General features: G+C 41.4%; 2 protein-coding genes across 5 annotated transcripts; both read left to right on the plus strand.

Moving 5' to 3' along the window:
• The first annotated feature begins 3,215 nt into the window (after window positions 1-3,215).
• On the plus strand, window positions 3,216-19,447 carry mapk4 (mitogen-activated protein kinase 4). Of its 2 annotated transcripts, none has more exons than XM_058635623.1 (8): window positions 3,216-3,650; window positions 4,582-4,757; window positions 7,414-7,558; window positions 9,079-9,161; window positions 9,402-9,480; window positions 10,776-10,989; window positions 11,083-11,248; window positions 19,364-19,447. In XM_058635623.1, exons 1-8 carry the CDS (start codon window positions 3,284-3,286, stop codon window positions 19,364-19,366), a joined length of 1,233 nt encoding a protein of 410 aa, XP_058491606.1. In that variant the 5' UTR covers window positions 3,216-3,283; the 3' UTR covers window positions 19,367-19,447. The 2 variants fall into 2 exon arrangements, with proteins under 2 accessions (XP_058491606.1, XP_058491605.1); XM_058635622.1 differs by lacking the exon at window positions 19,364-19,447 and adding an exon at window positions 12,220-15,574.
• On the plus strand, window positions 11,187-27,238 carry me2 (malic enzyme 2, NAD(+)-dependent, mitochondrial). 3 transcript variants are annotated; one of them, XM_058635626.1, is made up of 15 exons: window positions 11,187-11,248; window positions 19,364-19,489; window positions 20,906-21,039; window positions 21,159-21,308; window positions 21,409-21,484; window positions 21,697-21,858; window positions 21,967-22,180; window positions 22,606-22,703; window positions 22,891-23,004; window positions 23,113-23,224; window positions 23,449-23,591; window positions 23,700-23,802; window positions 23,942-24,012; window positions 24,509-24,607; window positions 25,375-27,238. In XM_058635626.1, the coding sequence occupies exons 2-15, from the start codon at window positions 19,376-19,378 to the stop codon at window positions 25,534-25,536; spliced, it is 1,752 nt and encodes a 583-aa protein (XP_058491609.1). In that variant the 5' UTR covers window positions 11,187-11,248; window positions 19,364-19,375; the 3' UTR covers window positions 25,537-27,238. The 3 variants fall into 3 exon arrangements, with proteins under 3 accessions (XP_058491609.1, XP_058491607.1, XP_058491608.1); XM_058635624.1 differs by lacking the exon at window positions 11,187-11,248 and adding an exon at window positions 16,078-16,287; XM_058635625.1 differs by lacking the exon at window positions 11,187-11,248 and adding an exon at window positions 16,330-16,446.
• Window positions 27,239-27,613: the final 375 nt, after the last annotated feature.

Here is a 27,613-nt window from a genome sequence, read left to right on the forward strand (position 1 = left end):
GAGCTTCCAGAATCTGAGTATTTTTTTTATATATTTTGAAAATACAAAAATACAGTGTTTATTTTGATTCATGTCTTAGTTGTGTATTTGATATTTAATTTTAAAATACATTCAGATGTATGTTTAAGGTTTTATTTATTTTTTGCTTGTGTTTAGGACCCTTTCTGACCGTTAGTCCTCATCGCGACCAAAACCTGGTCCCAATGAGATAAAAGCTCATTTCTGAGGAACTGCTGTGGAGTGTACCATCCTCTGTGGTGCAGTGTGTGTGTGTGTGTGAGTGTGAGAGAGATAGAGAGAGAGATGCTGATGATGCTGCTGCTGATGATGATGATGATCCTCTTCTCTTGTCTCAGATCCACCGGAGCGCTGACAGAGAGCGGACACTCGCCTGCACTATATACGGCTACAGAGCAGCAGCCTCTGGCTTTTCTCATCTCGGCGGATCTGCCTCCTCCTCTTATCCCTCTCACCCCCTCGGTGCCGAGCAGTGCCTGCTCCTCTCTCCCCCCCTCGTACCATCTCAATCACACACACACACACACACACACACACGGAGCAGAAAGAGAAGGATGCTCCACTTTCTTTGCCTTCCCGTGTCTCTCCCTCGGATCTTTGTCTCTGGACTGCGGGCTGATGCTGAGGCTGATGCGGCGACTGCGTAACGCACTCCTCCGGTGAGTGATGATGGTTGATGTTTCCTTTATTCTTTATCTTGTTACCAAGAGGAGACACTGTCTGACAAAGTGAATCCAGTTTGAAAAAAATTGAGACGCAGACATGACCGTGTGGTACTGGTTTATCCATTCCCCCCCATTTTTTTTTTTTTTGGAAACAGGGAACTCTCCTCTTATTGTGTGTTGTTTTTGAGTCTCAGTCTTTTTGTTCTGTCAGAGAGGGGCGTCAGTGTGTTGACATACAAAGGCTGCAGCTGCTGCACGAAGCCCGTGTGCAGGGAGGAGAGAGTATACTGTGTCTCCTTACACGAGTCAAGCTGAGGAAACTGGAAATGTAATCTTTAAAGCCAGTCACAGACACAGGAGTGTGTGTTTCCTTGCACCTGATATCACCTGCACATGTGTTCACATCATATTGTCTCTTGTGTGATACACACATAGAAATGTAGATGTTTTATTGTGCCGGATCAAGAAACATTGAGTACATTGGTCTTTGTGTATTTAAAAATGCACCCTCCTGCTGCAGAAATATGGAGAATAAACGCGAAGAGAACACCAAGTGCCATCTTCAGCGGTTATTTATTATTTATAAAGTTAGCCCAGTGCTGCACCCCCCCACCCCCACCACCCAGCACCACTGTCAGTGCTCCCTCTCTCTGTTCTCACCTTACACTTCACTCACTTTGACTCAGAGGTTGTTATAAGGTGCAGTTCCTGTGTGCGAGTGTGTTCAACCCTCGTGTGTAGAAAGAAAGAAAGACAAAGGGAGAAAATACTTAGCTGTGTCTTTGGGCCTTTGACAGCAAAGAGATTCTGTTTCATGGATTGTTTGAGATATAACATCAGCTCAGGGAGCCAGGGGTTGTGTGAGGTTCAGTTTTCTTATGGAGGTCCCAGGTGTGGGAAATAAAAATAAAATAAAGAAATAATAGAGTACAAAGTTGACTTTCCACTAAAAAAAGCCAATCTATCCCACTCTGTCTGATTGTCTCTGAGCTCTGGAACATCAGCGGCGTCGCACAGCATATATTATGACACCACTGAATGGGATGTAATTATCTTCTTTCAGGACATTCAATCGCTGGTGTAGGTTAGGTTACACTGCCATTCAGGGCCACACAGACCCCGATGAAACACAAGCTCTGTCAACTTTGTGTTCCGTCGTTCCTCCCATGTAACTTTCATCTCTGTCTCCCTCCTCACTCTCTCTTCTCTTGTTCACCTTGTTTTCTTTTCGTTTTTCTCCCCCCTAGAAGCAGCAGATGTGTTACAGCTAATAGAAATATCCTTCCACGGTGACTGCACAGCCTGACGCTTAAAAACAAATAATCCCTGCGTTAATGAGAAGACAACACGAGGCGTAGATTACTGAGGGATTATACCGAGGTTTCAGGACGTTAATGCTGTCCAACTGTGGCTCTCGCTGTCGATGAACTTGTGCGACCGGCCAGACTGACTGAGATAACCTGGTATCATGGAAGAAGAGGAGGAGCCAACAGAGTCTCGTTGAATCTTTGAAACACACGAACAGACTCCGCCGTCGGTTCTCCTGCCTCAGCACTGAAGGACTTGACAGACCAGTGAGGATTACGGAGTCGTAGCAAACAGCAGAGTGTGCAGAAAGAGGGAGAGAGGGAGAGACACGAGTGCAGGGCCGAACAAATGCCTGTTGCCGTCCCGTGATACATCCACACATGAGAGAGCGGGAGCAGCCGCACAGAGGGCTGTTTCTATGGATACCCCCCTACCCTGCTTTGGATTAATAAGACTGTCTGATATTCTGACTATCTGTGCGTGAGGGAAAGTAGAGACATTAGAAGTGAATCTCTGCAGCAGACTACAGCATCAGCTCACATGACGTTAAGGAAAGACATAATCACATTTCACGTACAAAGACATGTTTAAACTTGTCAGGGAACAGATGATCAGCTGTTTTCCACTCGGTCGCCTGAGTGGAAATGGTTCATACCGCGTTTTCATTTCTGATATGATACTGATATCACAGTATTTTACACTGTTTATATAAGCCTTTTATCCACTCGGCTCACACAATCACTGCAGTGAGGCTGACATGCATTCCTTACTCACGTTGTGGTCATGTGACAGCAAGTCTGTCTTTATAACCTTTGAAGTGAAGTGAAGCATTTATGTGATATTTTTCAAGTTTTGGGGGGATCCTATTTGTTTATTCATTCCAATAAGTGAATGAATGACTGGATTGTATTGGATTTCAGGATTTCCTGTTTCCGAGATCCCATGATTTTGACCAGTATTGGACCTCAAGTTTCTTCCAAAATCAGTAAAGATGTAACAACTAGTTGAGCAGAAATGGTGCACAAAGGAACTTCAACTAAGGCTTGAAGAAAATGATTCCATGTCTTTGCCTGTAAAACTGCCACAATCTTCCACTAGGCGAGCAGTTGCTTTCATTTTGGCCTTTCCTACATGATACATGCAAACCACCCAAAGATAAAGCAGGTGTCTCGTTATGATTCTCGAATCACCAGCAAGATGTTATATTTCAGAAAATGTGCGAATCCATGAAATGCATCAAACCACCTGAAACGTATCCATCGTCTGTCTCTACCGCCTCACACTGAGCTGCCATGGCCAGACAGGACACTCCCCTCTTCCTCCACGGCTTTGACCTTAGTGGTCACTTTGTTGACCTTCGACCTCTCGGCACTGGAGTCACAGGCCTGGTGCTCTCGGCTGTGGACCAACGTAATGGACGGCGTGTGGCAATTAAGAAGCTGGTGATGCGCGATGCCGTGACGGTGAAACATGCCCTGCGGGAGGTCAGGATCACCCATCGGCTGCGCCACGAAAACGTGGTGCAGGTTCATGACGTCTTGGCGCCATATGGACGCCCGCTGCCCCGAGACCCGACCCAGCTCAGCGCCCTCTACATCATCCAGGAATGCATGGAGACAGATCTGGCTCGGCTGCTGGAACAAGGACCACTACCCTCAGGTATTGGATGGAAAAGGGAAATACAAAACACCTTTAGACAAAATATTGTTTTTATTTATTTAACCGTGAATAAGTCCCACTAAGATTAAGAATCTCTTTTTCAAGGTGAACTTGGCTAAGACGGGTAGCCGCACAAATCATGTCATAGACATATAAGACAACACAACACAAAAAACATAACTAGGTCAGGTTAAAACAGTGACATCATAGGGAATCTGCCTCAAGTGAGATTAACACACGTGTCTGTATGCCGCTTATTCCATTTAGATATAGACAGAAGGATAAGATAATTTGTTCACTCCTCCTCCTCCTCCTCCTCACATATACACTTTTAGAGCCAAATCAGATTAAGGTGTAACAAGAGATAAGTTTATCATCTTAAATTATTATTTAATTATTGTTATTTGTTTTCCTCTCTCTACGCACGCTGGTCAAAAGTTCCTCAGCTCCACCACAGTAGAACAGTATTTTTGATTTTCCCACCAGAGGAAGCTCACGTACCACTGGTGGTACACATACCACACTTTGAGAACCATGGCCTTAGATCCTTGCCCATATCCAATAGCCACAAATCAGATATTAACCTAAAATGTGTTTCTGCTGAATGTGTCATTAAACAAAATACTATATTGTTACCTTCGAGTGTTTTACTTAAATCAATTAGATTTATAGGAATAGCTGCATTTAAAATGTTTTCACGCCAGCAGTGTTCCTATTTTTAACCGACATTGAAACAATACAGTTTTAATAAATACTAATCTTAATCATGTTATGTTGAACTGTATAGACAGAAGTGGTTCTGGGACTCTGTAACATGTAAACAGGTTTATGAATATTACTTTTCTCACCCTGTCAACATAGTGATTGAGTTACAACTGTATGAGGAGATATTGTCGTGTCTCCTGACCCCCTGATTTTTGTCCTCGCACAGGTCATGCTACTCTGCTTTTCTACCAGCTGCTGAGGGGACTGAAGTTCATCCACTCGGCCAACGTCCTGCACAGAGACCTAAAGCCTGCCAACGTATTCGTCAACACCGATCAACTGCTGCTCAAGGTCGGAGACTTCGGGCTGGCCAGAATAGTCGACCCTCACTATTCTCACAAGGTACAAACAGCGAGGAGCATAAAGCGATCTCACACAAGCACACAAACGAGAACAGCTGCAAACTGCGCTCCCATTTACCGTGAAATAAAGTGATCATGTGTGAATTTTGTCCCCAAAAAAAAAACGTCCTATAAATATAATATTACAGCAATGTTTATTCACTCTCCTCTGCTCTGACACATCGTTGATTGTTCGTCTGTAAATTAATTCAGCAATGGATTCATTATGATGTGACAGCAGGCGTGGACACATTTTTTTGCCTCACACTTGAGACAGAATCATCTATCTGTTTATCTGGTGTCTTTTCGAGTGTGATATCGCAGGTGACATCCTTTGCATTATTGGTCTGTAAATGACACTGAACTGGCAGTTTAATGTGTTTAAATGATTCCACAGCTCAATCGCATGTCTTTCCTCTCCAGCTCATACCGTCCTCTTTTAAATCCTCTTCTCAATCCTGGTATCAGGTTGTTTTCTAATCACACCCTGTGACTGAGCCCGTCTATTAACAGCGAGATAATGTTACAAACTAAGGATTTATTATGCATGAAGATCCCGCAGCCATACTCTTACACTATTGTGGCAGCTGTCATTGTGTTTGTGTGGCTTTTTGTGGCCTGCGCATGTGGAGAGCAGCTATTGTGAATGGCTGTCATTGTCAGCGCCGAACACAGGACTGGGGACCAGCTGGGTGCACAGACGGGGGGGAGGTGGGGTGCATTTGAAGGGGAGAAGAAGGGTGGAGGCAAAAAACAACAACAAAACAGTACTGAGTCATAGGGTGACAGACAGACAGGTGAAAAGTACAAGTATAAAGAAAGATGGTGAGATGCACTGCTTTAAAGATAGTTTTCGGGCCTTTTTACTCTTTCATAGTCCGTCTGCAGTGTTTTACACGGTCACCGTGTCATCACAGCAGTTTCCTCAGCACACTGTGAGACTGTTTTTGACAAGCTGTCTGAAATTGTGCTCCTGACTACAAAGATAAACATTTACTCAGGTGAAGGAGGAGCCGGGGAGGGGGGGGTGGCAGAGAGGAGGAAACGGTGGCTGAGAAAACATTATTTGGGACGTTGTTTGCAGTCTGCGACAGTGAGAGGTTGCCGCTGCTGAGACTGCGGGTGTGAGAATCGCACCTGCTGAGACTCTGACAGTGAAGGACACAGGCAAAGATGGGGAGGAGAGGTGAGGGGAATGGAACATGAAGATGCAGTGTATTGGGTTGAGAAGGTTAAAAATAAATAAGCGTTGGTAAATAGCTGGCTGGGAAAGAAGAAGGCAGGGACATGGGAGAGAATGGGTGAGGCAATGCAAGGTGACAAAAAGAGAGAGAAGAAGTGTGAAGAAAAGAGGGAGGCTGGTGGGAAAAGAAACACACACTGAGATGAGGGGGAGTTTATAGCAAAGGGGAAAGATTGAGAGGAAAGTAGGAGGCAGTGTGGAGATAGTTCTGGCAATGCAGGATTGAGGCCGAGAAAGAAAAGACAACAAATAAAACTATATGCACAATCTATGACAGTGCACACTGTTTGGGGAACATAAAACACGTCATATGCTGCCGTTAAAGGAGATCTTATGTGTAGAGGATAATCAAAACGGTCAATGGGGGGTGACAACAGAATAGGAGGAGAGTGGATGTCTGTCAGACTATCAATGAGCACTCCGCATCCGTTTTTCTGCCCCGTCATCTGCAGGCACACGGAGGAGAACAGGCAGTGATGAGAGAGAGCACATAGGGGAAGGAGAGGGCATAATAGAATATAGTAGGAGTGGGTGGGAGATAAACAATGTGCAGGTGGTTGAAGAGGTACGACAGGAAGCGGAGGTGGCAAAAACGTCGAAAAAGTAGTGAGAGGAGAGAAACACCAAGCTGTCAAAGGGATCTCACTTCATGTTTTATAATAATTCATGGAGACGATAGGCTTCATCAGCATTGATGACCTAATTTGACGACAAATGAATGCAAAGTTACTGGCCACAGTTTTAAAGAGTGAGTAGAATAGAGGGAGGGGAAGGAGCAACAAGGACAGAGGAAGGAGAATTATGGCTTAATTAAACAAAAACAGTATTTACACCATGGAGTAGTTCATGGCATTCAATGTTTACAATGGATTATATTGTGTTGGAGTACCCTGTGAATGAATCTGGGCTGTGGTTCATCTCCATGCAAAGCAACGCCAGTGTTATTCATGAGGGACATGTTTACAAAAGTGAAGTGCAGAAGGGAAGCCATGTCGGAGCAGCACTGTGTTAGTGTGTGTGTGTGCAGTGTGCAGCAGAGCATCAAAGGCTCTGTGAAACTGCAGGTTTTGCAGATTAAAGGACTTTATTTTCTGCTGGAGAGGGTATTAGGATGCCACTTCCCATCACAGAGCTGACAAAATATGATTAGTGGAGTCTTTTGTGGGTATAACTCAAAAAAAAATATCCTGTAACTCACACTTTTCTCTTCATAATGTTTCACTCCTATAAATAAAATATGTTTTGTTTTGAATGCCTGCGGCACATTCAAGTGCATGCAAACATACTAAGTGGTAACATGGTAAAGATTAATAACAAGCAGCCCTGTTGCACTAAGTTAACCCCTGTATATCATTCTGATGCTCTTTCTTTCATGTTTCCCCCCCCTCACTCACCGCTGCACCTCCCTCTCCAGGGCTATCTGTCTGAGGGTCTCGTGACTAAGTGGTATTGTTCCCCCCGTCTGCTCCTGTCCCCCAACAACTACACCAAGGCCATAGACATGTGGGCCGCAGGCTGCATACTAGCCGAGATGCTCACTGGACGCATGCTGTTTGCAGGTACCTGCACTGTGTGTCGTTATTTGTCCCCACCAAGGTGAACAGGATGTTCTGCAGAACCATTATGAAATTGCTTATCGTTAATTTGATGACATGAGGGAATATGCAGAGGCATCTTATTACTAAATGTCTGGTGTTCTCCGGGGTCAGAGTTTCTAGGTGCTGGCTGGCTTTCCAGTTAATTATTGTTAGTTATTTTACATGTTTTGACCATAGACTGTCTCTAAAAATGAACATAGTCTTCTGGTAACAGGACAAATTCCTGTTTTGGAAGTCTCGAGATTCACAACGTGACTGGAAATCCACATGCAACACCTGCAACTGCCAGCTGTTCATCGCACTGGTGTCTAGTCAATACGCTGTGCCTAATTGCCTATTTTCCCTCTAATTGGGAACACAATTGACTAATTATCACCATGTGCTATTAAAGAAGACTGGAAACTATGGAATGAGAACATGTTTACTGATTTTAAAGGGTAATTTTCCCATAGACTTGCATTCTAATTGCCAGTAGAGTCGCCACTTGGTGGCTTTCCAAACCATAAGACTACGTCCAATTTATATTGATGCCCACAAAGGACAGTGCATGTTATATAGTAACAAAAACATGCTTAAAGTAAAATGCTTTTAGTTTCCCACTGCAGTAGAAACATAACAACAGTAAATCTTAACAAGAGAGAACTTTAAGAACAAAGGAGTGAATGTAATCAGTTAAATCTACCATATCCAAACACATCTTTTGTCTCCCATATTAACCCAAGGGAGAGCGTTTCACTGAATCAGATATAGTTTCTCCTGACAGGCTGATTTGACCTCCACTGTTCCACCAGATGATGCCACAAACTCAGCACTTTTCCCTGTTCTTTCTTTCCCCACTGATCCAGCATATATATTTCACAGCACGTTGTGTATTGTTTTCTGTGGGGGGAGCGATACAATCTCATCCAAATGCAATGTACAGTAGCTACACGTTCATTTTCGAAAAGCAGTCAGTGAGCTGATACGGCACCACCTGCTGGTGTTAATAGAGATTTAAAAAGGGAAAATAATACAGACTGGTTAGAGAGGGAAAATGCTGCACAGCACGTTGTGAACTGAAAACGTCAATCAAGTTGCATTTTCTGGTGGTTGAATACACTTTGGAGATTTCGTGGCATTAAGGTTGTGACAAATCTGTCAGTATTGAAAGGATGTGGGATTTTTTTTAACAACCTTTAAAGAGGTGATGTCCAATACTTTCTTCTTCAGACACAAAGCTCCTAGGATGCACAGCTTACTTTCCCCACCTATGTGGGATTTACTCTTGAAGAGGTCAAGAGAATGAATGGAACATAGAATTTATTGGGCAGATATAATATTTGTGTTTCATAGTGGAGGTTTTTAATTTAAAACTATTCTAATTAGCTGCTTACTGTATTTTTTTTTTTTTTTTTTTTTTTTTTTTTACTGGATAGCTCAGAGTCTTATTGGACTGTGTGTCTTCTCTCTGCTTGTCTCTCATTGGACGGCTCCCTCTGCAGGAGCTCATGAGCTGGAGCAGATGCAGCTGATTCTCAACACAGTGCCGGTGCTGAGAGAGGAGGACAGACAGGACCTGCTGCAGGTGATGCCTCAGTGGCTTCTGCGAGGCTGAATGTTTAAACGTGGCGTGTGACGATGTTTTATTACTGTTATTTTACAGCTTTAGACTACACCACACATTTCATACACATCCATCCATTAACAAATACAGTACATTTGTCTAAGGAGGGCTCTGTTGGTGTCGTTATCCAAGAATACGTAACATAAGTAACCACAAGAGAATGATTCATAAATTTTAACCCCAATGTTGTTCTTTCCCCAGGTGATGCCTTCATATGTCAGTCATGGTTGGAGGGTCAAGAAACCCTTTTCTGAACTGCTGCCTGAAGTGGACGTTCAGGGTAAGCAGAGGGAAATGAGTCATGGGAAGAAGACGATGGTCAAGCAGTATGAAATTGAATAGAGAGACAAAAAATAATAATAATGGAAGTTGAGATGTGGAAAAAACAATATAGAAATGAACAGTTTGTCAGCAATGTAGATTTTTAGATTTAAAGCTAAGAAAAATCACATTTTGGTGATTTTTCTTGTTTATATGACTAATTTAACATTATTTGTTTGCTGTGTGGGCCACATATAGCACTAGTTAGCACTATTGTGTTTGCTAGAAGAAGACCTGGGTTTGTGACCCGGTCGGAAAACAAAGGCCTTTCTGCATGTTCTCCCCGTGTGTGTGTGGGTTTTCTCCGGGTTCTCTGGTTTCCTCCCACAGTCCAAAAACATGCAGATTTGGGGATTAGGCAAATTGCCCTCTAAATTAAACATATGTGTGAGAGTGGATGGTTGTTTGTCTCTATGTGGCCCTGTGATGGACTGGCAGCCTGTCCAGGGTGTACCCCACCATTCGCCCTATGTCAGCTGGGATTGGCACCAGGGCCCGTCACTACCCTCATGTGGAGGATAAAGTGGTAGAAGATGGATGGATGCCGTGTCCTTCATCTGAAAACAGGCTCTGTCAAGCAGTACTGTCTGCGTTTGTTTGTATGTGGCTCAGAGATGGGTGTCACAATAAAGTGTTTGTCGTGTCAAGCTGCTGAACGATCAGGTTTTTTGAGCAGTACAGTTCACTTGTGAAGCTTCTTGTTCAGTCGTACTCCAACCTTTCGGCAACAGTGAGATCTAAACTCGTGCAGAGCTGATGAGCTTAAAGGTCCAGTGAAAGTTTGAGGAGAAATTAAGATTTAGGAGAAACTTAATATAGCATAAATTGATGAGTACAATCAGCTAAATGCATGAATGAGCCCCTCATAAACATCAGGAGTGAGTCTACAGAGGCCGCCGTGTTGGACCAACATTTTTGTAATGGACAATCTAAACTCTTAATGGGTTTTAGTTTTTAATGACATTCTTAATGATGTTGTAACTGAAGGCTATCATTGGTTCTCCTTCATGCTTGAAGGTGAAGAGTGAGGTGAGAGATATTCAGCTGCAACATACAACTTCACCAGCAGAGGTTGCTAAATCCCACACACTAGTGTGTGAACTTGCCCAAACTCATGTGACTGGTTTGAATGCAACAGTCATTTGTTTATTTTCAAAAAGCTACACACCACAGATCTAATACTGATAAATTTGGATTTTTAAAAAAACCATAAGAACTAAAAAAGAACTAACTTCGCTCTCCCTCTCCTCTCAGCTGTGGACTTCCTCGAGCGTATCTTGACATTTAACCCCATGGACCGGCTGACCGCTGAGGCTGCACTGTCCCACCCCTTCCTCCAGCAGTACGCCTGTCCACAGGACGAGCCCACCTCATTGCACCCCTTCCACATAGAGGACGAGCTGGAGGACAGCCTCGTCACTGAGCACAGCCTCGGCAACAGTCAGGCCTCCAGCATCCAGTGGGACAGGTTTGTGATTTATATGGTTTGTTTTCTATTTTTTCATTCATTTGTAAATGTGCATACCGAACTCGATCTAGTGAACTGCAACTGTGTTCACAGGTACAAGCACAGTTTATCAGCAGGTGTTTGCTGGCAGCATTTAGGCGGGAGGTGTCGCTGCATGCCTTCTGGCCTCATAATCTCTGACCTGGGGGACACGACGGAGGATGAGGAGGTGCAGAGGGATCCACGTGCCAGTTCCACTTCACTGTTAGAGGAGGCTCAGGTTTTTCTCCTTTTTGCTTTTTACACTGTAATTTCACCCGATATTGATTAAATGTCCAGAATGTAAGTTCTGCCTCTAGGGGTCTCTTAATTGAAACAGTATGAAAAAATCAGTAAGCAGTAAGGGTTCATGGGAATTGTCTTGTTGTCTGTTTCCCCACTTTATGGGGAGAGCTTCAGTGGCTGAATGTGCGGTTAACAGCAATGAGTAGTCATGATCTATTAGTGACAAATGCACACAGTAAAATGAAAGCACTAAAGACAACACACTGGCTAACTAGCAGTTCTGGATACTTCTTTCCTCTCCCTGATGTTTCATATATGGGGGTTTGCCCCTGAGGTTAGAGCAGATAGACAGATAAAGGGGATGCCTACATTAAAAGCCGACAAAAATTAAACGTTCCGTTACCTTGAATAGACATTTGGATTTGGATTAGACAAAATGTGTAACATTAGTTTTGATATTTTTCAGATATTTTAATGCAGAAGTGTTATATATTGTATATTATTTATATTTTGTGCTTCAGGACTGTTATTTAAACTCATTTTAATGAAACACAAGGAAAATGGAAATGAGACTGAGATTGAAGATGCTTTTTCAGCAATTTAGCTCATGACTGAAATTTTATGTTGCCTCAGTTTCACAGCGATGACATTGTAAGTTCATCTGTCCTCATGTCCTCCTCCACAACATCTATGAACCTTCTCTGTGGTCTTCCTCTTTTTCCTCCTGCAAGGCATCTTTTATTTTTGAAAGTACTTCTTATAATTATATTATAATTATTATTATTTCACATAAATCCAGCCTGGTATGGTGGTAATCTCTAAATGTCACGGTTATTTGCAGTACATGAATTGTGTTTTTAGTGAGAAGGGATCAAAGAGTTTCAACACAACTAAAAATGAATTTCCTTCTTCTCCATTCATCACTTTCTCTCCCCGCACCCGCCACCTCCCGTCTGTCTGACACAGGTCGACCCTCGCAAATATTCCCACAGTAGCTCAGCTGAGCGCTTCTTGGAAAACTCTCAGCCCTCTCTGGAGAGGGCCTGTGGTTTGGGGTACGGGGACCTGGACTGTGGCCGCTCCTGTGACTACAAAGTGGGCTCTCCTTCATATCTGGATAAAATAGCCTGGAAGGAGGGCAAGCCTCAGCACTACTCTGAACCCAAGCTCATACTGGATCTGTCTCATTGGAAGCGCAACACAAACTTCGCCCCTGTGCCTTCTGAGCACACTGGTGACAATGAGGAGGACCTGGGAGAGATGAAGGTGGAGGAAGGAGAGGAGGAGGAGGAAGAGGAGGAAGAGACGGGGAATTTGTTCCAGGAGATCTCCCGCTGGATTCAGAGCACCCAGTCTCGTCTGCACTCACCCAGTCCATCTTTGGAACCACATTCACCCTCCTGCTCCACCTCCTCTCCGCCTCTCCCTCTCTCCCCAACTGACCTCCCAACTCCAGTCTTCCATTTCACAGACATTATGCATGAACCCTCGGTTGATTACGATGACCAAAGACTATGCCCGCCTCCACCTGTTACATCATCTACAAATTCTCTTCCCTCACTCCTCCCCTCATCTCCTACGTTTCCACTTCTCCCTCATTCGCCTCAAACAGTTTGTCCTCCTATATCATCGTTGTTTCCTCCCCCGGAACCTCAGCCTATTACCTCTACTTCAATTTCTCAGCCAGTAAATGACGAGGCCTTGGAGTCACTTCCTGTCAAGCAGAAGGACCGGCTGTTTGACCTGGACGTGTTCATATCCCGAGCGCTGAAACTGTGTCGGCAGAATAGAGGGAAAGCAGATGGAAAGAGAGGAAAAGAAAAAGAGAGAGGGTGGGGGGATGACGGTAAACAGCCAAACATCAATTGGAAGTTGCCTAGGCTTCCAGAGTACAGGACTCCGCCACCAAACACCCCGAACTCCTGATGTTACATTTCATCTTCAGTCCTATCACAGTGGAGGATCAAGTGGTGGCATTTGCAAATGTTCACACACACACACACGCAGTGCTTCACATGATCGATGTCATCAGCTGAATATGCAGCTTAAACCTTAGTCTGACCTAAGGACTTTAAGTCTTAGCTCTTGTCCTTTTGGTACAACCGCACTGAATGATCCTGCAGCTTTATCAAGAAGTGCTCGCAACATACAAACACATTCAGCCTTGTAAATATCAAGTTGTTCCCAGTTTTCTTTTCCAACTTAATCACGTGTCAAACTTAGATTTGATAACAACTTATCCTGTGACATTGAAAGAGGGAACAGCCATCCTGTTAATACAACATATCAAGGCTATACTGATAACTGATACATTTAGCTTTTGTGTTGTTGATAGTCTGATTTTTTTTTTTTCTCCATAAGATCTCTTGCTGAAATGTACGGCTGTCTTCCAAAGGTTATGCTCACCAAATAACGACAATGACACTGGAAATGCTTCCTTCAAGTTTCTCTGAATGTATTAACTGAGAAGTCATCAATCAAATTATGCTGCATGGTACAACAATAGGGATTTCATTTGTTGATTTTCGAAACACTCCCACAGTGGCTTGGTGACGCTCGTCACTGATACATTGCCTTGTAAACTTGTACAAAGGGTTATCTTATTTAATTAATTGTATATTTATTGATACTATTGTCTTGAAATCCTTGTGTCTACAATATGTGTGCTTTCTCAGTTGAATGTTAGGATTTTACAGTTCCATTTTTATTGTTTTGGAATTTGTGTTTTGTTGAATCGTGGAATGTTCCGTGGTAATAATTTATGATTAATTAACAAACTTTGCTCTTGTGTGGTCATAGATAGTTTTCGTATCTTCTCTGCCTGACGCGTCAAACAAGGGACAACACTTAACTGTACTATCCTCTATATTTACTGGACAGCTTCTCTTACCTAATTGTCAGCCATAGAAAAGCAAAAACAAAAAGTAGCCTATATTTTGCAGCCCGTGTAGGAAATGAGTCGTGTTTGAAGCTTCTCATTCTTGCCCAGGAATTATATTTATATATGGAAGCGCGTTAAACAATTGACCTCATTCCCAGTCCTCCACCAAAGTAATCAAATCACTGAAAAGATACAATCGGACGTTTGACAGATGACAACATTTGACTCACTCAATGGCGTGCATCTGACAGTCTAGTCTAATTAGCAGACTAAAAGTGAGCAAAGGGAAACGGCATTCAATTTATTCTGCTGAGCTAATGCCAACAAGATATACATATGCATCCATGTTCCCTTTGTTCTGCAGACACAGCCCACAGAAAACTTGGCATGTTAAAAGAAAGAAAAGCCAACACTACATTACAATACTACAACACCTTGAATTAAGCCACATTTAAGATCTTTCAGCCCTGCATCTGATTTAAAACAAGTCCTTCATGCCCTATGTAATATTAATTTGAGTCACCTTATGTGCAGTGTCCTCAAGTTCCAAGAGAAAAATAAACTATTACATATTATTTTCTCTTTCCACATTGATTTTCAGCTGGTAACAGTTACTGCACAAATAACAACACTCTTAAAAGCCAGAGTTCCATAATGTCTGTACCTTTTGTACATGCCGGTCCGTGGCTAACGTACACCATCAGCAGATCATCACTTGCACATCATCGTATGACTGCCTAAGGATTGAGCCATATGCAAGAACTGGCATGAGTTCAGCCTATGAAAAAGCCAGCTCTGTTTTATATTCACAATGGACATTGAAGCACATCAGAATCACTAGCACATAAAAAAAAAGAAAACAGGAGTGAATATTGAAACGCCACCTTGGCCAATGTTCAGCATTTCGCGGTATTAACCATTTCTGGGCAAAGGATAGTTGGGCAAACTGTCAAAAGTGTTATAGTCAAGAAAAAAAAAGTGAAAAACTGTCCCTTTTTCTGCAGAGCCATCTATCTCTTTGTGGAAATAGATATAAATTGTGTTGTAGTTAATCGAATTAACATCTGTAAGGTCATAATAGATCTTATTTTGCTTACTACCATTGCCTCTACAGGTGAACTAAGCCAGCAATAACATAATTGATGTAGTGGTTACTGAGTTAAGTCTTTTAAGTAATGCAGAAAATGTGCCTCTGTACACCTCGATGCTTTCACCTTGCTGAATGTAACATATCCTCCTTTCCCTCCTGCATGGCTTTCACAGCTGTTCAAGTAACTTTGTGAAATGGTCATATATTTCTTTTGTACTTTTGTGCTTCACTGAGGCTCCAGCTTCTCATTTGAGGGAAAGCTGTGAGATTTTTAAATATCGATTGATAGTATCTCTTTTTGCAGTTTCCGCTTTTGCTGGGCAATTATTAAACCAGTGCTTCAACTATTATTTGATCTTGTGTTTTTGATGGTCATGGTCTTTTACCAATTAAAGATATGTTAAATTTGTGATTTTTCACAGATGGTTACACTGAAAAGCCATTTTCCGAGATGGCCCTTTATAAAATGCTCACGATCAACATCAATGTATACTTCAATGTATACTGTAGACAAAATTATTGTTGGGAATACAAATTGTAATAAATGTGCTTAACAAATTAATTATTATAAGACCAGTCATAACAATGAGAAAACCAATATTTTTTGAAAATCTTTCAAAAACTTGTGTAAAACTAAAAATATCTATCTAAATCAAAAAATATTGTCTAATGTTATTTTGCTTAATACCATATATAGTTCAGAGCATAAAAACCCATAAAACAATTGCTATTTTGAACTTGAGGTAGCCCTCTTTTACAATAATTACAAAAAAAACATCTTGCGCATGTTTCAATATTTACGGTAACGATGAGGGGAAATCCCCGGCATTTGATTGGACGAGCGGCCGCTCTCCTCTTCACTCGCTGCTGCTGAGCTCGGTCTCGACATCTCTCTCCACAGCTCAGCTGTGAGTGACTGTATCAGCGGCCGCTGTCAAGACACAAGGGGACGTCAGGCTGCGGCAGTTAAACGGAAAAACTCCACGGGAAATAATGCGTCACAATAAACACTAACCTCCCCCCCCAACGGAAGGAACCGCAGCATTTTACCGTTCGAGAGGAGGTACGTCATCTAAAATAACTTAAAGTAGTTTCCTGTTTTTCTGAGGCAAGAACCAGCGTCTGAATGAATGACAGCACGCAGGGCATCGCGTTTCCTCACGTGTTCGCCGAAAGCAGTTGCTCTCAACAAGCGACACTGCTCTGTGTGTTTGGGTTTAACGTGAGTGTTAAGTTAGCTACGTGTTAGCTGCACGGTGGCAGTTGGTAGCTGCGTCTCTGCCCTGTGGTTTGTGTATGTTGAGATTACCAGGCTGCTAGGCTAACTCATTAGCTTGCCACTGTCTGATGTTAAATCTGTTGTCATGTGTTGACACTCAACACTGACATTTGTCTTAAGCAAAATATGGATATCGTAAAAGAAAGGGACGACCTGTCTTTAAGTAGTGTAGCTTAATTAGTCATTTCAATAAACATTTATTAAGGAACACAGGTAAGCCTGCATTTTGTTTCTACACTGCAATGCACTTCCATAGTTTAAGTAACAATAATGTAAAAAATAAATATCAAATACATGATGACACAAGTATTCAAAGAAATAAACCTTTTCAAACAGTTTGTAGGAATAAAGTTGATAAGAATAAAGTAAATAAGTAAAATAAGTATAATAAGTAAAAAGTAATAAAATAACATAGTAATGTCATAGTAATGTCAATTCTTTGTTAAAAAAAAAAAAAAAAAAACCTTCACTTTATATCAGTGCACTCTGATCCCAGTAAAAGTCTCATCTCAGACCATAAAAATTTAACACTAGGTATAAATTCATGTATGATTACAGTTTGTCTGGGTGTAATTTACTGCCTGGATTAGAGAGAATGCCTCGTGTAGGTATGACACAGTTGGCTTTCTATTGTTATATAGTTGTGTGTCCTGTGAAACTCTCTTACAGCTTATCTCTGTATTTGTCAATATAAATAACATCCCTGCATTTAAGAAAAAAATTAGGATGGTCTGTGTACAAAAATAAAATAATGCATTATGGCATTTAATTAAAGATAGGACAAAAAAATATAAAGTATGGCACCTATAAACTTATGAGTTGTAGTGCAGTGTTGCAGTGACTATTTGGATAGTCAGACGCCAGTATTGACAAGATATTACATTTACATACAGCTCACAATAAATTAGATCAACTGTGCAGCAATTACATTGATTGAAAAGTGGGTTGTTTGCCTGTGTTTGTGTGCTCTTTGCATATATGACAAATGGTAGCTTCCGACTTGTGTTCAGTAAGTGCATTTGTGCCATTTGTTCCAGAACCAACACAAATCTGACTCAGTAATGACCAAAAAAGGACTGGAATAACATTCAAAAGATCGAAAAAAATTTGCTGAGACTTAATACTGTTTTATAAACAAGTATGCAGTGATTCCTGGATACATTATGAAATTTTAAGCAAATACAGCGGTTAATCCTTTAAATTCCTTTTAGCAGATAGTTCAAACGTGGGGGCAATTAATCAGACGATCGTGTTTCCTAATGGGAATTAATTAATGGGAAATTACAGCAGTTGGTTGCTAAGGTTTTCCTGGTACTTAAATATGTAAATAAACCAAGACAATGTGTCTGGCATGAAATAAAATTGAAAGAACTATTTGTGTCATGTTGTGCGTGACTTTTCTCAATATATGTTTTTTGAGTGCATATAGCTGAAAACATGGAAATGCATGAATGGGGTAGTGAGAAATGAGGGCAGGAAAATATTGTTAATAATAGCACAGATGACTGCTGTTTGTCACATTACCGGACATTCTTTTGCCACCTGAGCTCAACTGCATGCTTCCAGGCCAAAGTTAATTCAGTCTTTTTTTGTAACATGATAGCAGTTGACTGTTGTTTCTTCATGAATCTTGCTTTTCAAATCCAGTACTGCTATAATTTGTGGTTTCCTTGCATCATTCACTAAAGGGACAAATGTAGTAAGTGCTCCACTTACAAGTGATACAAACATAACTTCCTTACAGGTTCAGTTGCAGTTGTGATCTAGGTTTTAGGTTTTGACATAAAGTAGGGTGAAAAGAATCGTACCAAGTCCAGCATGTATTGTTTTTAGGACATGATTTGGCAATATCTCTCACATCATCTTGAGTGGTTTGCTGCAGTAATAATCTTGAGGGGAAAAAAAATCTCCTTTTAATATTGTCAATGACTCACAAGTGTGTATTAGAGGAGCTACAAGTGGCCTCTTCCTGACCCACAATAACATAGCAGTGAATCACAGGTCACATGCATGACATCTCTCTTACAATGAGCATAATATTCCAGGCCATCCTCTGCAGCTGGACATAGAATAGGGGTCTCTTAATTGTATAGTATTGTGTTACTGTGGCATCATTTTCATTGTCGTCAAACACCATTTATGTGTTTTGTTATGCGCTTATTTTATGCCAGTCAATTCCAAAACGGTGGCTTTTTTTTTTCTTTCAGGTTTGCTCTGTAGATGCAATCATTGACGTGCCACATACAGTTTCTGTGATTGACATCTAGTCTTTAAGCTGTGGTACATGTTGCCCTCGTCTCTTCCCCTTCTTTCCTGTCTGTCAGCTGATTGGTTTCACTTGCTCCCTGCCTTCATGTGGAGCTCATTGCGAAAAGGATTACGCCAAAGCTCTGATTCTTAGATCACTTATAGCCACTGCTGCCATCAGTATTCATAATCCTTGACTGTGTGAATGTCCATGTGCACCAAGGGGCGTTCATAGAGATCTGTGTACTAGTGCGTGCCACGAGACTGGCAGTCTTCACTGCTAATAGCTTAATGTTGTGTCAAGGTGTGATAATGTCACCTGTAAAGGTCATGTTAATAGGCAGAGTCGTTGCACTTGCACTGGGACAACAAACATTCAAAATCATATGGGTGGATTTTTCTTATCTTTGAATCTCATGCTAAGTCAACCTTATTCGCTGATGTAATATGGTGTAATATGTTTGTTTACAATTTGCAGCTTCACATGCCGGGTGTCCTGTCTACTATTTCAGCACAGCTGAATTGTCTATTTTCCAGCACAATCTGACCAAAGAAGGAGGTGAAATAGGTTGTTTAAGTTTTTAATTTGGTTTCTCTCCTCTTTCTCAACCAGTGACTGTCCGCCATGTTGTGCAGGCTGAGGACCACATGGTCCCTGAGGCCCTGCGTCTCTGTTTGCAGATGGGTTCACACCAAAGAGAAGGGCAAGCCCCTCATGCTCAACCCTCGTACCAACAAAGTGAGTGGATGATTTAAAATGTGTCAGCATCATACAGATACTGTTGTGTTAACAGGTGGTAGCACTAGCTTTATTAAAGCTTATTAGCATTACTGCAGCAAGTTGTGATATACAGTATATTACTCTTAATAGAATTTGTTATTATGTTTTATTTTTTGGCCTGAAGGAGTTACCGCTCAGGTTTTTCTAATAACTAAGATTGAAAGCCTGTGGCTTCTCAACATGACATGGGTTAATGCTGTGCAGGTTTTGCTAAACTTGGAGACCAGACATTATTTTGCTAAATATAGACATGGCATTCTCTGTGTGGACACTGGTCACAGGTCAGCTGGATCTTGGTCCTAGGAATATAATCCCCATAGTGACTATGTTCCCATTGCACTTCTGGCCTAAATCCTCATTGTGCTCATTTTATCTGTTCTTACTTATCCTGTCTGTAAAGGTTCTCAGTCTTTCGGGCTATCGTGTCTAGACAATAGGAAACTGAACTTGGTTGCTTTTGTTATTTAAATACAACTTGTGCTTTAAAAGGCTTTGAGGAGAAGGTTTAAGAGCACAGGACTTTGTCATAGTAGGCTTTATGAGCACACTGCACCATAATGCATGCCTTTTAATCTCTCTAGCTCACTTACTCACTATAGCTAAACAGTAACAGTCAGTGTTGTAGAAATGATTTTAATGATTCTCATACTGAAACCAAAATGGCCATACAAATGTCTACAATTTCTTATCACAATACTAGATAACATGAACCCTGATACCACTTTGTCTTAAACTCACAAGTATGACACATTATACCAAATATATGTGTCATGTGACTATTTTAGTCCAACCATGGTTGCACACCACCTGGGCACACTCAAGTTAGCAGAGTTTGATAATTAGGAATTAGTTAGTGTAGTAATTCAATACAATGCAGTGCATCATTTTAATTTATTTCTACATATCTATTACTACTTTTCAGACCTGTTTAACTCACCCATAGCAGTCAGAATATATGCTTAACAGCAAACTATGAGACACTTCAACTTTCAGTTCAATCTAAAAAAGGGAAGAACATAATGTAGATATTGCAGGTTTGCACCGTGCGGCATGCTTTATAGAGGAATTGAGCACTGGATCCGTGTGAAAGGAAACGCTGCATCAGCATGACTCTGCATTTTGTCAGGACAGCCCCTGGCTTTCACATCTCTCACGTCAAGCAGCCCCTTTTTGCAGCCCCCGAAGTGAACCCACATACGCACTCTCATACAGGAACATTGCAGGGACATTTAAACACTTTGCACCCCTCAACTCCCCTTCCTCTCTTTTAGAAATGTTTTGTGGGTATTTCTGGCTGCAGTGTGCTCCATTGGCTTCTTTGTGGCGACTCCCCTCACTTAACTAGTTTCCCTCTCTGTTTGTGTTTGTCTCCAGGGCATGGCCTTCTCTCTGCAGGAGCGACAGATTTTGGGCATACATGGTCTGTTGCCGCCCAAAGTTGAGACTCAGGACATTCAGGCCATGCGTTTTCAGAAAAACCTTAAGAAAATGACTGATCCCCTTGAAAAGTAAGGTCCCTTTCTCTAGAGAGCTAGAAAATCTAACTGTAAAATGAACTCCTTTGTGTTGCTCTTTAAGCATTTATTATTTTATCTTAAATGTAATGTTTTCTCATTTTCCAATACAGGTACATCTACTTGATGGGCATCCAGGAAAGAAATGAGCGGCTTTTCTACAGGGTGTTGATGGAAGACATAGAGGAACTGATGCCAATCGTCTACACTCCAACTGTGGGCTTGGCCTGCACACAATATGGACACATCTTTAGAAGACCAAAGTAAGCGTGTGGCAAAGATTTCAAGAAACAGATTTATTTAAAACAGCCAAGACATTGTAATGGGTATGTATTTTTAACCTTGTTTAAATGCTTAATTTAGAGGCTTGTTCATTTCCATTTTGGACAAAGGACATGTTCGCTCCATCCTGGACAACTGGCCAGAGACAAATGTTTCAGTGAGTACCTGAGTAAAAGTCATTTTAAAAATGAATGAATTGTGGAAATGATCACATTGTCCTGCTACAGTTACTACTATATCAGAGAAAACTATGTTATAGGTTATTTAGCCCATAACCATCCACATTTTCTACATTTCCCTGTTCAGTTTAGTATTGCTCAAACATGTGTGTTGGTTTTCTCTCCCTCCCTCTCTTTCTTTACTCCTAAGGCAGTTGTAGTAACTGATGGAGAGCGTATTTTAGGATTGGGGGACCTAGGTGTTTATGGAATGGGCATCCCTGTTGGAAAACTTTGCCTGTACACAGCCTGTGCTGGCATTAGACCTGAGAAGTGTCTGCCTGTGGTGATAGATGTCGGCACTAACAATGAGGTAGGAAGGCCATGTTTAGTAAATACTACTGTGTGTATGTTAAGTGCTTGAGTGAGAAAAGGAAAAAAAAACTGTTCATCCCTCTCATGCGTGTCCTTGTCCTGCCAGACTCTCCTTAAAGACCCAATGTACATGGGCCTGTACCAGAAACGAGACCGCTCTCAGGCCTACGATGATCTGATTGATGAGTTCATGGAAGCTGTGGTGGACAAATATGGACAGGACACATTGATCCAGTTTGAAGACTTTGGCAACCACAACGCCTTCCGCTTCCTCAGGAAGTACAGGGAGAAATACTGCACCTTCAATGATGATATCCAAGGTTGGAATATATCAACCTTAACCCCTGATTTGGGCTAAAATTTAGAGGATTTAGCCTTGGTGCTTAATTAGGAACACCTAGTACAGAGAACACCAAATGCAAGACTGAATTTGCATTTATATTTTATATTTTATATGATTTGTGTAGCGTAGTTTACTCAGTTAAATTAAGTTTAGCCCAGTCTTTTTGATGTCGATTGTTGTTAAGTAGATTTATTGTGTACCTTTTAAGGCAGCTGGTTGTTTCTCTGTAATTTGACTGTTAAAACGTACTTGTTTGTGTGACCTTTAAGGCAAGACACAAGTTATGTGCTGATACACCGGAAATAATGAATAACTTATAATAATACAAATAATTAGGCAAGTCTGTTCTCTATAAGGTACAAATTATATTATTAACTCTTGTGTTCTTCTTCATATTTCCAGGCACTGCGTCTGTAGCACTTGCGGGTCTGTTAGCTGCTCAGAGAGCTGTTGGCAAACCCATTACTGAACACCGGGTGCTTTTCTTAGGAGCTGGAGAGGTAAGAGAACATTTGTCCCAATTGGTTTTGTTTTGTTTCTTACCTTTTCTAAGTCTAGTATAACAACATAGGTCAATACAGTAGGCACATTGTGATAATGCCCCCTACTGGCGAGAGCAGGTGATACAACAAATTAGAAATGACTTACAATGACAGAAATTAAGGATGTTCTCTATGTTCTCTATAGGCTGCCCTTGGCATTGCTAATCTGATTGTCATGGCCATGATGGAAATGGGGATGTCTCAGTCTGAGGCCAGAACAAAGATCTGGATGTATGATAAAGATGGATTACTCGTAAAGGTATGTATTTGTAACTCGAACACTAATGTCCAGAACCAACATTAGATGTCTGCGTGGCTTCCTGTCTGGCTCACTGTTCACTTGACTTTTTTTTTCTTTTTACTGTAGGGCAGACAACAGGAAACAGACACCAATCAGGAAGCATTTGTCCATGACTGTCCAGGAAATGTACAAAGCTTCTTGGATGCTGTCAATGCCATTAAACCCACAGCTATCATTGGTAAGGAACATATTCTGCATTTGTGTAACATTTAAGTTTCTGTTTTTTTTCTATTTGGAAGATCTTCTACATTTGGGCTCATTATTGTAACATGCATGTATAATATATATATATATATATATATATATATATATATATATATATATATATACATACATATGCTTTGCTAGAACTTTAATAGTAGGTTACAAATTCACAGCAACTATTGTCGATCTCACTTTCAGGTGTGGCCGGAGCCGGGCGCCTGTTCACCCATGATGTCATTAAGGCCATGGCTGCCCTGAATGAGCGACCAATCATCTTTGCCCTGAGCAACCCAACCACTAAAGCAGAGTGCACGGCAGAGGATGCCTACACACTCACTGATGTAAGAATTTCTGTTTGTGTAACTCAAAACAAAGCATTCATGACAATGACACATATTCCTCTTTCTTTCATTTAACCACTCTTCCTCTTTATTCTCCGCGTCCCACAGGGCAGATGTCTTTTTGCCAGTGGCAGTCCATTCGGTCCGGTGACTCTGAGCGACGGCCGCGTCTTTACTCCAGGACAAGGGAACAATGCTTACATCTTCCCAGGTGAGAGAGCAATGAAAGTAATATGATGACTCTTGGTGGTCTGCTGGTTTTAGAAGGACCAAAGTCCTCTGATATCACTGGACAATAAAAGTACATAGTCTGTAAGGCTTGTAAAACCTGTTCTGTGTGATCATTGCAGGTGTGGCCCTGGCTGTGATCCTGAGTGGAGTGAGACACATCAGTGACACAGTATTCTTAGAGGCTGCCAAGGTCTGAAAAGACACCAGTTATCACCATCTCATCCTTGAACTTGCTTTTATCCCAGTCTGCATTTCTGTGCCGTCTCTGTCTTGTATGCATATTCTCTAAGAACTCAACTTATATCCTCTTTTAACTCATTAATGTCTCCTCTTCCCTCTCCTTCTAGACGCTGGTGTAACAGCTAACAGAGGAGACGCTTTTAAATGACTGATCCTGCTTTGCGCTTTTTCCATCTGTGCTCTTCCCTCTTTTGCTGAAATTCTAAAAATCACAATAGCATTAATATTATTAGTAGTAGTGATGTCTGTATTTTAACAATTGCTCATATTTAGTAGACTTACAATTCTGTCTCATGGTACCTAATCAAAAGCATGTTAGACATTTGAGAATGCAGACTTGTGTGGAGTAATTAGCTTTTGATAAGTAATAGTAGTAGTTGTCATGTCTGTTTAGACCACCGCAGAAATGTGTCTTCAGTCTAAAAGTAGCTGTATACTCTTTACAGACTCTTGCAGAGCAGCTGACGGATAAAGAGCTGGAAGAAGGCAGACTCTACCCTCCACTGTCAAACATCAGAGAGGTCTCTGTTCAGATGGCAGTCAAGGTAAGCCTCTTGTGAATTCTCATTTCTCTTGCTGACAAACTTACAACCAACGAAGGACACTTTGGCTCGCAGACTAGAGGAGCCGGGGATTGTTCCACTACCCTTCTGATAAAAGAAGACTAAAGCCTGCCCCACAAGAGAGGATAATTGGCCAGATATATGTTGTGGGTGCCTTCCAATTTGAGGCTGGATTTGAACACATTATCTGGCCAAATCATCCTGTAGTGTGAGGGGTTAGCAGACGCGATTCGATTGGGGTGTGAGCAGAACCCCGCAATAACCAATGAGAGCATGTTGACCCAGGAATTGTTGTTGTGTTATTTTTGTTTTGAACCGTATCTTGTACAAGTTACAGCCACAGTTTTTCTTTCCATGTCTGTTTATATTCTGTAGTCACATTAAATCATGAGTTTCTGTAAGATCCCAAATCCCTGGAATCTCCTCCCAGAACTTGTTTGATTAAACGCCAAGTGTGTGGTCCTGGATCATCTAGTCTGTGCTTTCTCAGGATTAAAACTCTGAGTCTCTGGTCTCCCACGTTTTTAAAACCAAGTCATTTGAAAATCCTCTAGTGTGGGGGCATTACTCTATTTCCTGACACTCAGCCTCCTTGCTTCTATGTCTAAGTGATCTCCACAGTAATCCTTAATCATCAGTGTGTGCACTATTGTATGCACTACAGCTTTAACAACTTCTTTTCACTACATTTTTGGAAATACATCTTAACATGTGTCTGTCAGTGCTTAACTGTCTCTTTTTCACCACAGGTGGTGGAGTATGTCTATGCTAATGGCATGGCTTTCCGCTACCCTGAGCCTGTGGACAAGAACGCTTTAATACGTTCCACAGCCTGGAACACCAACTACGACTCTTTCCTACCAGACACCTACGACTGGCCGGCTGTCAGCTACAGCCCCAAAGCTGACTAGAAGCAGAACAAACCCCTCACTGTTCACCATGTTATAATGTCACACTCTTTCTCTGTCTCCTATTTTGTTCTTCACCACAGATCTTGCAAGATGATCATAGTTTTGTTAGTGTTAATAAGAAAAGGCAGCAGTCATGACTCACTGCTTCTTAGTCGATGCATTTGCACTAACACAGTCTTATTAGACCTGTGGGAAGGTAGAGCGAAAGGTGGCTCAGGGAAAGATTGGGGCATTTTCATGGAAATAGGCTTTCTCTCTTCACATTACACTTGTTATGACATGTAACGCTTGCATAGAAGGAGGTGGAGAGCCACCTGGTGGGAAAAGAGCAGTGTGGCCATCTGTTGGCAGACTGAACTACTGTTAGTCACCATCATACACTTTTTATGATTTATGTCATGGTGACATCAGCACCCATTTTATGTCTTACAGTGGGTACTTAAGAACATAACAACCTATCATTTCAATTTCACTGAGGGAAATCAATTATGGTTATTTATTTTTGTTGTGAACACTCCTGAAGCAAAACTGTTGGCTGACGCTGAAAAACTCCATCCCTTTCAAGTGCTTTGATTATAATTGGCTACACAACTCTATGCACAGGTTTCAATGCACTTAGGTGTACATTTATTACACTGTAAGAGAAAATGATGAGTGTCGATGAAGACGTTTCATATCCTAATAACATTTAAGGAATCCTGCTGCTTGACAGCACATCCAGTGTCCACTCTAGCATTGTATTTGTTTTTGTAGGGTGTCATCGGTGCTATTTTTGCTATTAATAAATATTATAAATATCAGATAATACATGAACCTTTATTTTAACAATATTTCATTTTTTCTGTAAATGTACCGCTGCGGAAATTGAAAGTGTATTTATTAACCCAAGTATTGTAGATGTGAAGTGTTGTAATCAAGCCATGATGAAGAAAAAGAGCTTGTGTAGTAAATCTATTTTTGCTCCATTTAGAATCAGATGACTCATGATGTACACTGTGAGAACATTACATTATCGCCATAACAAGATGTTGACTGACTAGCCCTGTTGGGGAAATGTCACCGACTGCTTGTCATTTTGACATTTAACTTAAGAGTCAAAAACATCTGAAGTTGCTGAGTTAACAGTGCCTGAGAGATTGTTTGCTACTGGCAATATATTTTAACAGAGTAAAGAACAGTCACTGATTATATTAAAAGTACTTTTAGCCTGTTTAAATTGTATACTGTCATCAGTGTTCATGTCTGTTAAGTCTCTGCACTCACCTAAATGTAGATGTTGCTCCGTGCTGCTGACAGAACTGAGACACCTCAACAATTAAATCTGCTCTTTGTTTTGTTCAAGATGAAGTCATTTTGTAGTATTTAACGTGCAGCTTCTGCTTGTTTTCTACTCTAACTCATAATTTCAAAAGACTATATGAAGAAATGTCTAAACCCCATGTGTTGACTCGTGTCCTTTTGGTTGTTACTGACTGTAATATCACAATGTGAGTGTTTACTGTTTTGTATTCAGTGACAGGTTTGCTCCTGTAATTCCTGTAGTTTCTGGGAGAAGTCTTCGACCTCCCTACATATGACATGTAAATGTTTATTCTTGCCATGCTCAAAGTTCCTGAAGTAGATTTTTGTTGTACTCTCTCAGCATTTGTAGTCAGTGAGCCCATGCTTTTTCAGTTTAAAAATAAAATAAATTTACATCTGATGCGTCCATATTTTTTTCTTTTTTTGGCGTTGAATAGTGTGTGGTGGAGCACTTTGCTATCCAATCATAGAACTAAAAGGCTGAGCAAACTGAAATCATAAAGTACTTATAAAGGTTGTGTATTTTATACCACTTCGTTATACACACACAAGATGTTGCAGCATGCATTATTTCTTGTGGCCACTTGATGGCGGCATTGCACCATCTTCAGCCTATTGTCTGAAACTGCAGTCCCACTGAGAGCCTTTCCTTGGCAAATCAGATGGCCCCCTCCATCTTCTGAAAACCAATGAAACCGCCCCCTCCATCTTTTGAAAACCAATCAGATCGCTCCCTCCATCTTTTTATTTCAGATCGTTCCCGCCCCCGTCGCCA

Source organism: Solea solea, chromosome 8, assembly GCF_958295425.1.
Source record: "Solea solea chromosome 8, fSolSol10.1, whole genome shotgun sequence".
NCBI lineage: Eukaryota > Metazoa > Chordata > Actinopteri > Pleuronectiformes > Soleidae > Solea > Solea solea.

Bases quoted from the DNA above. Each gene is read 5' to 3' on its own strand.
- me2 (XM_058635626.1), top strand. From the start codon at position 19,376: ATGTTGTGCAGGCTGAGGACCACATGGTCCCTGAGGCCCTGCGTCTCT. The intron at 21,040-21,158 runs GTAAGGTCCCTT...TTTCCAATACAG, and splicing joins ATGACTGATCCCCTTGAAAA to GTACATCTACTTGATGGGCA. The intron at 21,309-21,408 runs GTAAGCGTGTGG...TGCTTAATTTAG, and splicing joins CACATCTTTAGAAGACCAAA to AGGCTTGTTCATTTCCATTT.
- mapk4 (XM_058635622.1), top strand. From the start codon at position 3,284: ATGGCCAGACAGGACACTCCCCTCTTCCTCCACGGCTTTGACCTTAGT. The intron at 3,651-4,581 runs GTATTGGATGGA...GTCCTCGCACAG, and splicing joins ACAAGGACCACTACCCTCAG to GTCATGCTACTCTGCTTTTC. The intron at 10,990-11,082 runs GTTTGTGATTTA...CTGTGTTCACAG, and splicing joins TCCAGCATCCAGTGGGACAG to GTACAAGCACAGTTTATCAG.